Source organism: Rhinolophus ferrumequinum, chromosome 15 (assembly GCF_004115265.2).
Source record: "Rhinolophus ferrumequinum isolate MPI-CBG mRhiFer1 chromosome 15, mRhiFer1_v1.p, whole genome shotgun sequence".
Lineage (NCBI taxonomy): Eukaryota > Metazoa > Chordata > Mammalia > Chiroptera > Rhinolophidae > Rhinolophus > Rhinolophus ferrumequinum.
The window spans coordinates 33,265,121-33,278,415 of record NC_046298.1 but is presented as its reverse complement, the minus strand read 5'-3'; the positions used below and the strand labels follow the sequence as shown (position 1 = coordinate 33,278,415).

The following is a 13,295-nucleotide window of genomic DNA, read 5'->3' as shown; positions in this document are numbered from 1 at the left end:
TGGCCTGAGGAGTGTCCTTTCTGACTTCTCTGGCCCAGGGCCCACTGCTGGGAAAGGCGGCCACCGGTTTTCATTCCCGAAGCCCAGCCAGGACAGTTCCACCATGGAGACCAAGGTGCAGCGCTCCCTGGGGGCTGGGGCTGGGGCCAGGGCCGGGGGCCTGGACTGGCCGGCGAGTGAGCAGTTGCTGTTCCTGGCTGGCAGCTCCCGGGGAGTCGCACTGGGGTCTCTGGAGGACTCCATGTCCTCAGCCTCCATCAGCCAGGGGCAACTAAATGCCAGGCAGGCCCAGTGGGTGTTGTGAGGTGGCTGGCTCCTGTGCCATGCAGAGGGCAGGGGATGGGGTGCCTCAGGCACACGCAAACATCACCATCAGGGCAAGACAGCTGCTTATCAAAATATTTTATTTTAGGAGACCCCTCAAAAAAAGACCCTCCACATTAGACAGGCGCCCAACAATACCGTTGGCCTTTCCTTTTTTTTTTTTTTGGTCTTTTCTGTATTTTTTTTTTTCCTTTTGAAATCAACTAAAACAATTTGATGCTTAAAATAAAAGACAGGAAATATTTCCCAGTCAGACTTTTGTCAAGAATATATATATTTTTTGATCCTGGGGACGGGCAGGGCTGCGGAAGAGGTCGCTCAGAAGCATTCGGTGTTGCTGTCGGCAGCAGGAGCGCCGCGCGGTGAGCACACCGCGCACAGCAGGTCGCGAACTCATCTGACTAACAGAGAAAACGAAAACGGGGAGGAAAAAAGTATGGGGCAGCTGATGCGGGCGTCTGGGACTTACAATTTACAGAAAACTATGTCACGTTCTTGCTTGGTGCTTGCTGTCTGCCTGTCTGTCTGGTGGGACCTCTGCTCTGGGAAGGGACTGATCATGTAGTTGGGAGAAGGCTGGGGGTTCAGCGTCATCTTCATTATGTGTGGCTTCTTTTCCAGCTGAGAAACTTTTTTTTTCTTTTTTAATTTTTAAAAAGAATCACAGCCAAAGTAAGACATTAAATGCAAAATCCAAAATGGCTGCGCTTACCCTATTTATAAAAACACGTGAGTCTCTGCCTCTGGTGGGGGGGCCGAGCCCGAGCCTGCAGGGCCCACTACACTTTCCCAGGGATCTTAGCCCGCTTGCGAGCGATGGCGTCCTCTACGGCTTTGAGCTGTTTCAGGAGCTCCTCGCGCCGAGACAGCGTGCTGGCCTTCCCTGATTTGGTGCCGGTGGAGGTCGCGGTGCCGGCATCTGAGGCTTTGCCGGGCACACTTGTGACTTTGCTGGAGCTCTTGGACTGGGGTGATAACTGACGCTTCCTGCAGGGGTGGAGAGGCTGTTAGAAGGGTCCCAGTGCCTCTCTCCCTCTGCCACAAGCTTCCTGCCAGGCGGGGAACACGAGGCCCAGTGTGGGGGCCTGGGCCCCGTAAGCTGTACCTGCCAGGCAGAAGGCACCCTCACCCAGTGTATGGAGCCCCCCCTCCCCGGTGGATGAGTGTCCAGGGCTTAGCCTGGCATTCTGCTAACCTGTCTGTCCCTTCTGCTTTGGTCCTTGTATGCACCTGCCCTCCGTGGTGAGGTGAAACCCCACACTGCTGACTTAGGAGGACCCCCTGAGACCGTGGGGGCCCCTGGTGTGTGGGGGAAGTTGTACAGCTCCCTGTGTCCTGTGCCCCCCCATGTCTTCCGTCACCCAGCCCTCAACCCTGAGCTGCACGATGCAGGTACACAGAGGAACTTGGAGCTTACTTCCTGGGAAAAGGAAATTACTCTCCTACTTCCTGTGTCTGACACGGAAGGTAGGAAAAGAGCTGCGACCCATCTGACCCCTCCCCGCCCCCACCTCAGACTGTGAGCTGAGTGCCTCAGGCCATTTTTCATTCTAAGACCCCCTGACAGGACAGAGCGAGACATGTGTGGGGCTGCCCTCTTGCCTCCAGGTCTAAGCCCAGTATTATTACCCAGCTGCCTCTGCGCCTACCGATCCTTCCCAAGGCAAAGGCGCCCACGCAGTAAGCCCGGGGCACAGGCGGGTACTCACCGGTCTGGCAGGGCTACAGGAGCCTTGGAATTCTGGCCTCTCTGCCGCTCTGGCTTTGGGGAGCCCAATCTCCCACCTGACTTTCGGTCCCGAGAACCTGGGTGACAGGGTACAAGTTAAGGCCAGCACCCCACATGTAACTGGGTGCACTCTTACTGGATGCCAGCGACCCCGTTCCAGTAGCAACAGATCAACAACAGCTTCCTCATTTTTACAGGAAGAGGCAGAGGGCAGAGTGGATGAGGAAGGAGGAAGGGGGAACACTGATCGCTTGAGTGAGGCCCCGGAAAACCCTGGGCGCTCAACTCCAATTTGGGCTCCAGGTTTCCAGAGCCAGCATCTGAACAGACCACTGAGCTTTCACTATCCAGTCAAAGAAAACAAAACTCTCTCTCCTTGCTCTGAAAAAACTCATCTTACGGGTCTTCAAAGGGGAACAAAAGTCATGGTAGTTTAAAAAATTAAAGCAAAACCAAGAAATCAGGAGCACTGGCTGCACTGCTGCTAAGTGAGTGCAGGGTCCCGAATGAGGTGGACAGGGCAGGGGGGGGTTGGTGGGCGTTCGGCGGAGACAGATGGGGTCTAGAATGAACGAGGGTCTATGCTTTGGAGGCAAGACCAGCCCTGGGCTCATGGCGGAGGCAAGTAGCATTCCCCACTGCCCTGCACTCCTGACGGGCCCTGGGACCTGCACACCCAGCTGCCTGGGGGTTTGGCTGAGCCCCTCTGCCTTCTATTTCAGAGAGGAAAGATGGCCTGGTGAAACTCAGGTTTTGCTTTATTTGTTAAAGCCAGCCAGGAAGATGCTCCCCGAGTCATGGCGTGGGGCCTTGGACCGCTCCGGGTCCCACAGTCAGACTGCTTTCACAGTAACACCGAGACCCTGCCTGCGCTTGGTGCGCTGAAGTTCTCACAGCCTGGGGTGGAGTTTTCCAGAGGCTGTGTTTTGTGCTATCACAAGAGATAAGAACCCAGCCACTGTCTGTTAGCCAGATATTAGAGATTCGCAACAAAGAAAACAACCAATGCCGCTCTTTTGTTTTCGGAAATAGTTATTTTTCATTAAAAATGTTATGTGTTAAATATAGTGGCTTACTACTGTTATTTTAAAATAAATATTAAAAATTGTTTGTAGTTTCAACTTCTAATACAGTAAATATTGATAGATATAATCCCGTAAGATGAGAAGTTCCTTGGGGTCCTTAATATTTTTAAAGAGCAGGTGTCCTGGCCCCTCTGCCCGTCGAGCCCCTGCAGGGACAGAGCTCACCTCGGTCTGGGGACAAGTTGGCCCGCTTGGCTGGAGGACTTTGCCTGTCCTTATCTGAGGGCTCATACCGCTTCCTGCTCCCTTTATCAGCGGCCTGAAATAACGGAGGGAGCACAGTGAGGACGCATGGCCTGAGCTGTTGGCCACCAGGCGGAACACAGTGAAGGGAGCAGAGTGGTGACATCCTCACTCCCAGACCTGCTCTCTGCTCTTACAAGCCCCTCCTCTGGGTTCCCCCTTTGCCCACGTGGCCCCAAGTGCAGGCAGGGCCCACTGTTTTGGGGCCTTCATTCTCTGTAGCAAAGGTGCCAGCAGAGACACTGTGCTCCCTGGGGCTACAAGCCGGGAACAGGATTCTAGTGGGCTCAGCCTTTCGCTCTTTTAGTCCCATGGGGCCTTGGGGACATCAACTCACAGAGGCCAAGTTTGCTTTGCTCTCTGTCCCAATGCTGCCCTGTGGGAACTGGCCAGCCCAGGGACAGGAAGGAGGGCCAAGGGTACATGTTCTCAGGGGCAAGGAGAGCGTCCACTCCCAGATGCGCTAAGGGAACCTGTCTACCCCCGGCCCATGTGCCCCTCCATCTCTCACAGGGCTGTCTGTCAGGGCAGGAGGACGAGCAGGGGTGATATCCAACCACAAAGTTTCAAAGGCCACTTGGCCCTCACTCAGTCTCAGGACGACCTTCGAATGTGTAGTTTCCTGGATTTCCCACCGGAAGTGCCTGCGGCCTCACCTTATTCAGCAGTGTCAACTTGATCTCCTTGTGGGCCACAAAGGCACCCTGCTGGGGCTGCCCAGGGGGTGCCTGCTGTGGGGTGGATGGCTGCTGTGTGGATTTCCCGCCTGTGGAAGGTTTCGAGGATTTGGGCGGCTGTGTGGACGAATCCCTTTTCCTCTTTTCCTCTTTAACGCCATCTTCCTTTTTAGATTTTCCTGTAGATGAGAAATGCTCGGTCATGGTCACCGACCTGGCATGGTGGTGTTTCCCCGCGCCACTTGGAGGAGGGGTGTGTTATCAGCCAGGGGATGGGTACACAGGGACGCAACTGGGAGGCCACCGCGATCTTGTGTGACTAGCTGCACGCAGTGTCAACCGAGGCTACTTGTACCCTCATCTTGTGTGACTAGCTGCACGCAGTGTCAACCGAGGCTACTTGTACCCTCTCTACACAAAGGAGCTGCCCCTCATCTGGAGTCACAACGCACAGGATACAAGGAGCCCCTGTACCTTTCTCCTTCTTGGTCTGGGCTGGGGTGGGGGATCGAGAGCTGGCTGAGGACACGGGGCTGGCCAGGTCTGCGTACATGTCGTCAGAGTCCACACTGTGCACCGAGCTGCTGCTTGACGTGGCGCTAGACACCGAGGAGACACTGCTTACGCTCAGGGACCTAGACACACACAAGCCTGTTGGTATCCACATGCTCCGACGGCAAGACAGGCAGGGGCTGGAGGTCTCAGTGTGGGGTTTCTATGTCCACTTTCTCCAATTCCCATTTTTAAGGAATATGTACCCGTCAGCTTGAAATTTCAGAGAGGACTCTGGATAGATTACAGGTGACACACAGTGAGACACACTCGCATCACCAAGTTGAGGCCCCCTATTGTTTGCTGGGCAGGGACATCTGACTAAGTGTGACCCAAGAGTTAGGGACAAAATTGAGAGTCCCGGTTAATGATGTACCACAAAGAGGGAGGGCATCAACCCAGTGACACCAGATGCTAGATCGGAGACTTCCTTAACACATGGTGTGTCTCAGGAAAGCATGAAAATGCTGGCCAAGCTCATGGGTACTGGGTTGTTACAGCTCACGCTGCACAAGGACCCGAAATGCCCAAAGCTGCCATGTCAGTTTCTGCTGAGTACTCTCTCTTATGCTCTGAGAAAGCACCAATCACTGTTTCCTAAGGTCGGCAGATGCTGGAGCAGGGGAGGGGGAAGGAAAGAGAGCCCAACGAGTTTTTAAAGGTTAGGTCTTTAAACCTATTTAGAAAGATTTAGGCAAATGTACATAAACCACCTGCTGCCTAGAAATGAAAGAGAAAGTTTGACTCAAGGAATCTAAGGACTGATTCAATACTGTCTTCTTTTTAAACAACTAAACAGCAGAATTGTTTTCTACTTATTCTTTTCTCAGATTTTAAAAAAAGTGGCTGTCCCCACCTGCCTCAGGCATAACAGACCGGGGCAGGACCCAGGCCTCCAGACAAGAACAGGCATGAGGGCCGATACACCAGCCTCACTCAGACCTGCAGGGCTGGAAGCACCCTGGCTTCCTCAAGCCTGTCAGGCACTTGTGGGGACAGAGGGTGTCTGGGCCCCTCGACGTGCTGGGAGCTATTGGGCCAGGCTCCCTGCTATGTGTGTGTGAGTCCGTTCTCTCCTCGTTCAGGCGCAGCCAGCCAGCTATGCTGCTCCTAACCGGCTCTCAGCCACAGGCGGCCTGAGGGAGAAGGACGCTCACAGCTGAGGCGACCTCTCCCCGGTTCCTGGACTCTGACCGAGAGGCAAGCACAGGGGCAGAGGGGACTGGGGCCGGAGAGGTGCCAGCAATGACCTGGATCTGGAACTAGAGCCGCTGTAGCTGCTGCCGCTGCCGCTGCCGCTGACGGTCCGCCTGCAACACAACCACAACTCCTGTCACTCACATCTCTGCCGAATCGACAAAGGGAAGACACACTCTCCTCAACACCAGTTCAGATACTCTCTCCTCGAAACCAGGGCTCATCACTGACCTGATACAAATGTTTACCCAGTAACTTGCCAAAGACCTGGAAGTGGGTAGAGCTCTTTTTTTTAAGTACAACATTTTCTCAAAATAAAAACACTAAACTTCTCCTCAGCGTCCCCACTCCACCACTGCCTCTTTCCAGGGAAGGTTCTGGGTGTTGAGGAAGTGCCTTCCCTCCTCAGGTGGAGCAGTGGGGATGGGCAAATGCCTTGCATTGCACTCATGGGGAAACTGAGGCTCCGTGAGGCAACATGACTAGCCAAAGCCCCACAGGTCAGGGACAGAATGGGGCCCTGGCCTTGACTGCCTTGCCTGGGAGTGCCTCCTCCCCCAGCCCTGAAACCAAAGGTACCGACATGCCAAGGAGGGTCCCTGAGAGTGGTGTGCTCACCTCCTGGGGGGGGTGCGAGCTTGCCGCTCCCTCCTCCTGGCTTCCCGAGGGTCTCCTGGCTTGGCGGACTCTGGGGCGGGAGCAGTGGTCTTGGGGGCCTGTGGTGGCGCTGGAGGTGGGGCTGGCTTCTTCACCGCCTTCTCTCTGTGCCATGGGATGGAAGGAGGTCAGACCTGGTAGGGGGGCCTGCCGATGACCTCAGGGTGTGTCAGTGAGGGAGGCCAGGGCAGCCGCTGACCCGCATCACATCAGGCTCTCATGTTTCTGAAGCTACGGAGCACCGGCCCTGCTTCCTGCTCACGGGCAGGAGCAGGAGCAGGAGGTGCGTCGGCAGCAGGAAGATGGCTCCAGCTGAGAATAGCCGAGAGCTGGCGCTGTGGTCCCCCAGACCTCCTGCCCCGAATGTGGGGGTGGCTCCGCGAGGGTACCTGGGGGCACACTCACGTGTGGAAACCACACTGCAATTAAGAAAACAGCTACCAAAGCTTTCCTTCACTGCCCGTGTGGGAAAACACTCAATTGTCTTAGTGGCTCTGAGACTCCTGACTCCAGGGAGCACACAGCACACACCTATCAGGGACCCTGTCAACAAGTGACATCAGCAGGAAACAGAGTCTTGGGCGAAAGCAAGCTGCTCAGCACCGCGCTAGGGGTGGACCAAAAATGCAGAAATGAAAGTGCATCCTGTGTGACTGTGTGAAGCCACTGCAGGGGTTAGAGTGTCTGCACTGGGTGGTCTCACACATTCGTTAAACTCACTGAATGGTACAATTTAGACAGATGTGGTGCACGGGACGTACATTATACCTCCATACCATTCATGTAAAAAAGTGAGCTGCTCCGGATTCCCTCAATGTTTCTGAGGCCTTATTATCTCACTTTGTTCAGGATGAAAAATCTATAGGACAGAGCTTTTCAGTGCCTGCCATGCACTGGTTTTGGGGCTATTTCCTGCTAAATGAGTAACAACCTGTAAGAACAAGTCAGAAAGCAGGGCCTGCGATAGTGGCAGGGACAGGCGTCCAGTGTGCCCACAGGCTGCCCTGCCCCTCAGGTGGCAGGATGAAGTGCCTGGCTGAGACACTGCAGGTTACGTGCTGTGCTATTGGTGTAAAAAGTTCTAGATATTTCAAACTTTTCCCATTAGTCACATCTACTGAGAAGAATCAATGTGACCAACCCCAGGAGCAGCAAAGAAGGTGAAGGTGAGGCAGAGCCTTGCAGGCTGCTCCTTGCCGAGCATCGCAGACAGAGCCCCAGGGCAGAATGAGGTGGGACCCCCCCATCTCCTGCCCAGTAAGAGCGGAGCCAGGGGCCTGTGCTGTGCTCGCTTTGAACCCCAAGGAGCGCCATCACCACGCTCCTTGCGGGAGCACAAGCACAGACATATGTGGCATATGGCCCTGAGGTCCGCAAGCTGGGAAGTGAGAGGCCAAGCCTGTACCCTGCAGCCTCCAGAGCCCGATTCCCTGCGCTCTGCCCACCTCCAGGGGTCCCGTCTCCAGTTCTCATGGGGCTTCTCCATAGACACAATGAGAGGGAGGGAGAAGGCTACAGGCTGCCAGCCTGGCCTGACCACTGGGCACTTACCCTGCTTTCCCGGGAGGCGGAGCTGGCTCCCCCTTGGTTCTGATAGAAGGTCTGTGTGGGGAAGGCGTTGGAGATGGGGACGGGGATGAGGAAAAGGACCGGGACCTACGGAATAAACAGAGGCATGAGGAGGGAGCGCCTTGGTGCCGTGGTCCGAGCCTGAGCACACAGGAGATGCCGCCCCAGAATCAGAGAAGGCCACTTGTTTCCACCTGTTTTGCGTCAAATGTAAAATGGGTTTCAGACAGTTCTGGGTTGTCCTGTAAAATACACTGCCAGAGAAGAGAGGCGAGCGCTGAGAAGACAGATAGTAAGCACGCTGGTGAGTCCTCCTGAGGCCCTGGGAACCGTGTGGGCAGGATGGGACGGCACAGGCTCTGCTGTCCATGCTAGGAAACCCCAACAAGGAGACACACGACCTGACCGGGCCATGGCAACACGGGCAACACGCAAGGCCGAGCAGGGCACCTGAGACCCAGGTGGCTGCAAGGTGGGGGCGGTGAGGGTGGCCCCAAGCTGGCCGGCAGCACAGGCCCGCGAGTACAGGTGACAGTGCTATGAGGTAGAGGCTGACCTGGCCCGGGCGTGTTCCAGCTGAAGGACATTGTGATAAACTCAATGTGGACACAAGTTGCAGGTGTCAGTAGGGTGGACAAAGTGCCAGGAAGGGGGCACTGGGCCTGGAGGAGCTCACGGAGGCAGGGCCTGGCCAGGCTGCTGGCCCCACTGTCCCAGGATTCACACGATGTCACACAGGAGGCAACCCTTGAAAAGGCTCATGGGTTTGCTCATCTTTTCCCTACTTAGAAACTGTCATGTGAGATTTCCAACATTTTCAGCCAGGCAACACCAACAGCTAAGCGCAGGCTTCTGCAGTCACACTCGCTGCGATGGATGAAGACAGAGCTGCACAGAGAAACGCCCGTTTCTCCTCCTGTCCTCACACTCGCTGCTCTTGCTGGGCGGCCCACAGGACACAAAGGAATGCCAGGTTCCCTTCCAAGAAGCTCGCACGACACTGCAGCCCCGTGTGGGTCACCTTGGCCCCACACCCATCCCTCAGAAGGCCGCTGCAGAGCCAATGCCCACGTGGGTCCTGCAGGACACAGTCCGCTCATGTCCTCAGGGACCGCGTGGCTCTGCCCAGGAGCAGGCCAAGGCGTGGAGCTGGGGAAGAGGTCTGCTGAGGGACAGACACTGCCACGGGTCCCAGGCCCACGTCAGCACAGTATAAACATAAGCCACTGGAAGGTTAAGTGGTGAAGAAAGTGCACCTAATTTTGTGACAATGGCTAAGCGGTTCATGTCCAAACAGGAAATAGTCTGCAGTTTACAAGGCGAACAAACTGGTTTGGGACGCGAGGCTGGGTCCTGAGTCGGGTTTCCTTAGAACTGGGTGACAAGGAGGCCAAGCATCCTTGTTGGGGTCCATCTCCTGGAAGGGCAGCTGGGTTCCTGCTGACTCTCCTGCTTGCCGCTGACGCCCCCACCGTGCCTTACTCAGCGGGAAGGGCCTGGCAAGCCTGCCGGGCTGACACCAGGTCTCTCTGGCTGTTTGTAACCTTGGTCCTTCTCACAGCGGCACCAGGGCTGTCCCTGATCTCAGACACTACAATGCCATGGGCTTTCTTCCTAGTCTCTCCAGGGTCAACGGCACATGCACAGGAAACACGGTAGGTAACCCCACAACACTGATTTCCCAAACTTCCCAATTTCCCAGCTTGGCCTCAGGCACCTCCCCACAGCTCACAGCCTTGTTTCTTAAATGAAGTCACATATGAGGTCTCGCCCATTGCTGATACTCTGATCAATGACTTTTCTGTCTTCCACGTCACCTTCTACAGGCAGCACGCTATGACTGCCCATGACTGGCCGCCTTTTCATACCCCCTGGATACTGCTTAACTCCCGGCAGGAAGGTTGTGAGGCCCCAGGGCTCACAACTGACCCTCTAGACTCCCTTAAATAAAGGTCTGCTTTTTTTTTTTCAAGGCTATTGCTTTGCACAAGATTCAACATTCATGGAAAACAGGTCCCACCTATCACCTATTTTGTTTGTTCCACAGCCCACTTAAAATGTTAACTTCACAGTCAATTCAATAGCTCCCACGATCTAATGCTGTTCTAATTCTTTCTACAACTGTCCTAAAGTAAGACTGGCTGCCAGGAAGGGGCGCCACTGTGGGTGACAGCCAACCGCAAGGTGAACTGGTCCGTTTATTCCCCAAACATCTGGTGATGTGCTTCCCAAACATGTGTGTGTGTGGAGAGTGTGTATGTGGGTCTCTGTGTATGTGTGTGTTGCCTTTGGATTCTCGCACATCCAAACACCAGGCCAGTGTAGGTGTTGTTTCTGAACCGTCTCCTAACGCGCACCCGCAGTTAGCTGGTTGGCACCCTGCCGTGTAGTCTTCAGAATTTACCATGACACAGGTAACTTGGTGAGACTGTTCTGACAACAGTATCTGGAAGAACACCGTCCACAGAGACCTGCCATCACACGGGCCACACCCAGGTGCCCCAGTTCACTGCGCCCGCCGACCCTGGGATGTACCTGGACCGGCTGCCTGAGAATGAGCTGTGTCTGGAAGACCGGCTGGAGTAGGAGCTGTAGGATGACGACCGGGACCGCGACCGGGACGAGCCCGAGCCAGAGTAGGACGAGGAGCGTGAAGATGACCTAGAGAGCCGAGGGGAAGAGATGAGAGGCTGGGTCTTCCTAAGCCCACCCCGCCCACCGGTGCTGGGCCTCGGGTGCAAACACTGATGACATGGCGACACTCATACCCCTTGCCACACACCCACCCCCCAGATGCACCCCACACTCACACACACAGCCACCCTTCAGACACCTTTGTGGACATGCTGCAGTCCCACCCCCCTCTGGTGGCAGTGGTATTTAGAAATCGAGACCTGAGTGCTAGGTGTCTGTGTTGCTGTGACACAGCTCCCAGGCTCTCAGTGGACGGAGCCAGGATACGTGTACCTATGTGCAGGGGAGTGTCTAACCACACACACTTGTGCGTGAGTTTTTCTACATCTGTCCATCTGTGCGTGTAGTGAACACTGAATCCACACTGGTACCTCCAGTGCCCACCTAACACCCCGACTCCCCTGGCTGCCCCATTTCTGATCTGTAATGCCTTTCTCTAACGGAGATACCCAGCTCTCACCATCCACAACTTTCTCACTTGTTTGTTCAGAGCTAGTGCACACACAAGTTTCAGAGCTGTTAACCCCACCTTGCAGGAGAAACAGACCGACTGTCTAGAGAGGGAGGCATCACTCGTCATGGCATCTCCCAGGGTGACCCAGGCACGCTTTCTCCCCTGCTGACCACCCCGCCTCGGCTCACTGGCCAGGTCGGTGTTCTCTGGGTCCCCCACATCCTAGCTGATCTCCACATGTGCAGACGTACCAAGGTTCTCAGCAGCACTCCTGCTGCTGACGCTCCAGCACTCACAGTTACTCAGTAAGTCTCGGCTACACTTCAAAGGCCCGTTGTCCCCAGGCAACGAGGGCACAGCACCCGGGGGTATTTATGACCAGCCACTGGCACCACCCGGCCTCCTTACCTGGAGGAATTGGAGGCGGAGGCTGATGAGGCTGAGGTTTTGCGACGCCTTCGTGCTCGGCTAGGGGAGACTGATAACCCGAGTTTCTTCTTGGGAGACTTAGACCGTCGCCAAGGGTCCTTCCATTCGTCTGCTCGCTTCACCTGTGGCCCGGTGGAGGCCGTCTCCTTCTTTGGTGGCTCAGCTTGCCGGCTAAAATCACAGAGGTGTTAGCGATTCCTGGGCCACCTTCCACACGCCAGTATTGCTATTTGGTGAAAGAAACTTGAGAAGTGAGATGATGACATAATTGGCTTATTTGAGGAATGTCTGAACAATAAAGTGTCATCAAAAGAGGTAGCAGACATTCCACCTACTACTAAACTTATCTTGAACAAGACAAGCAGAGCTCTCTCCATAAGTGGTTTCCACTCACCTGTGTCTTTTTCAGGGGAAGATTCATCTTTCCCCTTCACGGTACCTAACCACATTGGTGTTTCCTGTTTTGGGTATAATAATTTATTGAATTCCTATCTTCCTCACTATACTGCAAGCTCTGGGAAGGACAGGGATGGAGTTGGCCTCACCTAACATATTTTCTCGAGAGCTGGCACACAGTAGGTGCACAATACTTAGGAAATTAAAGGGTAATGAAGTCTTTTTTGTTGTCAAATGCATTAGAAATTTTGTGAATTATCAAACCTAAGTCTCAAACATTTCCTTTGTTCTGACTGGTTTAAGTGGACTGGTTTAATTCGCCCAGAGAACATCCTGATTAAAACCGCAGAGAGAGAGATAAGAGAGAGGCCCAGAGAAAGGCCCAGGTGCTCCTATGCAATAGCCATTGACTGCAAGTGTGCAGCCTGAGGGCTGCTGGGCAGTGAGAGGAGAATCTGCCAGGCTCGATGGCAATTCCTCTCAAATCCTGGCTGGGCAAGGAAGTGCTGAGTACAGGTGGACAGATGAGACTAACTGTAAATGAATCAAGGCCTAAACGTGAAAACCACACAATGCACTAGAGAACCCGGGAGGGGAGGCAGGTGGCGGTCACCAAGTCCTGACTGCGGGAGCCCGCTCACGCCTGCCCGGCTGGAGAGAACGTGGGAGCAGGAGGCTCAGCACCAAGCCGGGTGTCCCTCGTCCTGAAGAAATACCCACAAACCTAAATACCCCACTTAAATGTGAGCTCCTGAGCAGAGTCCCAGAACTATTACTAACAATTTAATATGACAGTATCTGCTGGCCCTCTGATTTTTTTTTTTAAACTTTTATTTATGTTAAGTGTGTTTTTCCAGGACCCATCAGCTCCAAGTCAACTAGTTGTTTCAATCTAGTTGTGGAGGGTGCAGCTCACAGCGGCCCATGTGGGGATCGAATTGGCAACCTTGTTAAGAGCCAACTGAGCTAACTGGCTGCCCATGATTTTTTTTTTCTTAATTAAAAAAATTACATAAGTGCATTGGAAAATTTCTGGAAAATATAGAAAGACAAGGAAATAAAAATCCTGTTATCTCGCTCCCCAGGGATAACCAACGTCTAGCATTTCTGTATTTTCTTTCCGCCTCTTTTCTTTTAAACGATGCACTCACATGTGAGTTCACAGTCCCTCTAACCACAGCTGGGACCTGCCTGTGACTGCTCAGCCGGCAGTGGGCGCATGTCTTCCCACATCATCCATTTCTTGATTGTGTGACAATTCACTCAGGTGTTACATAATTGAACATTTC

General features: G+C 54.2%; 1 protein-coding gene across 2 annotated transcripts in view; it reads right to left on the bottom strand.

The window, feature by feature from the left end:
* Positions 1 to 387: 387 nt before the first annotated feature.
* Positions 388 to 13,295, bottom strand: part of ZC3H18 (zinc finger CCCH-type containing 18) — a 59,662-nt gene continuing 46,754 nt past the window's right edge. For both annotated transcript variants that reach the window (XM_033128127.1, XM_033128129.1), the window contains 10 exons: positions 11,590 to 11,781; positions 10,569 to 10,694; positions 8,016 to 8,120; positions 6,426 to 6,569; positions 5,861 to 5,920; positions 4,533 to 4,693; positions 4,038 to 4,237; positions 3,304 to 3,397; positions 2,034 to 2,130; positions 388 to 1,311 (listed from right to left, as the gene is read on the bottom strand). In XM_033128127.1, coding sequence (XP_032984018.1) covers positions 1,104 to 1,311; positions 2,034 to 2,130; positions 3,304 to 3,397; positions 4,038 to 4,237; positions 4,533 to 4,693; positions 5,861 to 5,920; positions 6,426 to 6,569; positions 8,016 to 8,120; positions 10,569 to 10,694; positions 11,590 to 11,781 — 1,387 coding nt within the window. In that variant the 3' untranslated portion in view covers positions 388 to 1,103. The remainder of the gene's footprint in view (positions 1,312 to 2,033; positions 2,131 to 3,303; positions 3,398 to 4,037; positions 4,238 to 4,532; positions 4,694 to 5,860; positions 5,921 to 6,425; positions 6,570 to 8,015; positions 8,121 to 10,568; positions 10,695 to 11,589; positions 11,782 to 13,295) is intronic.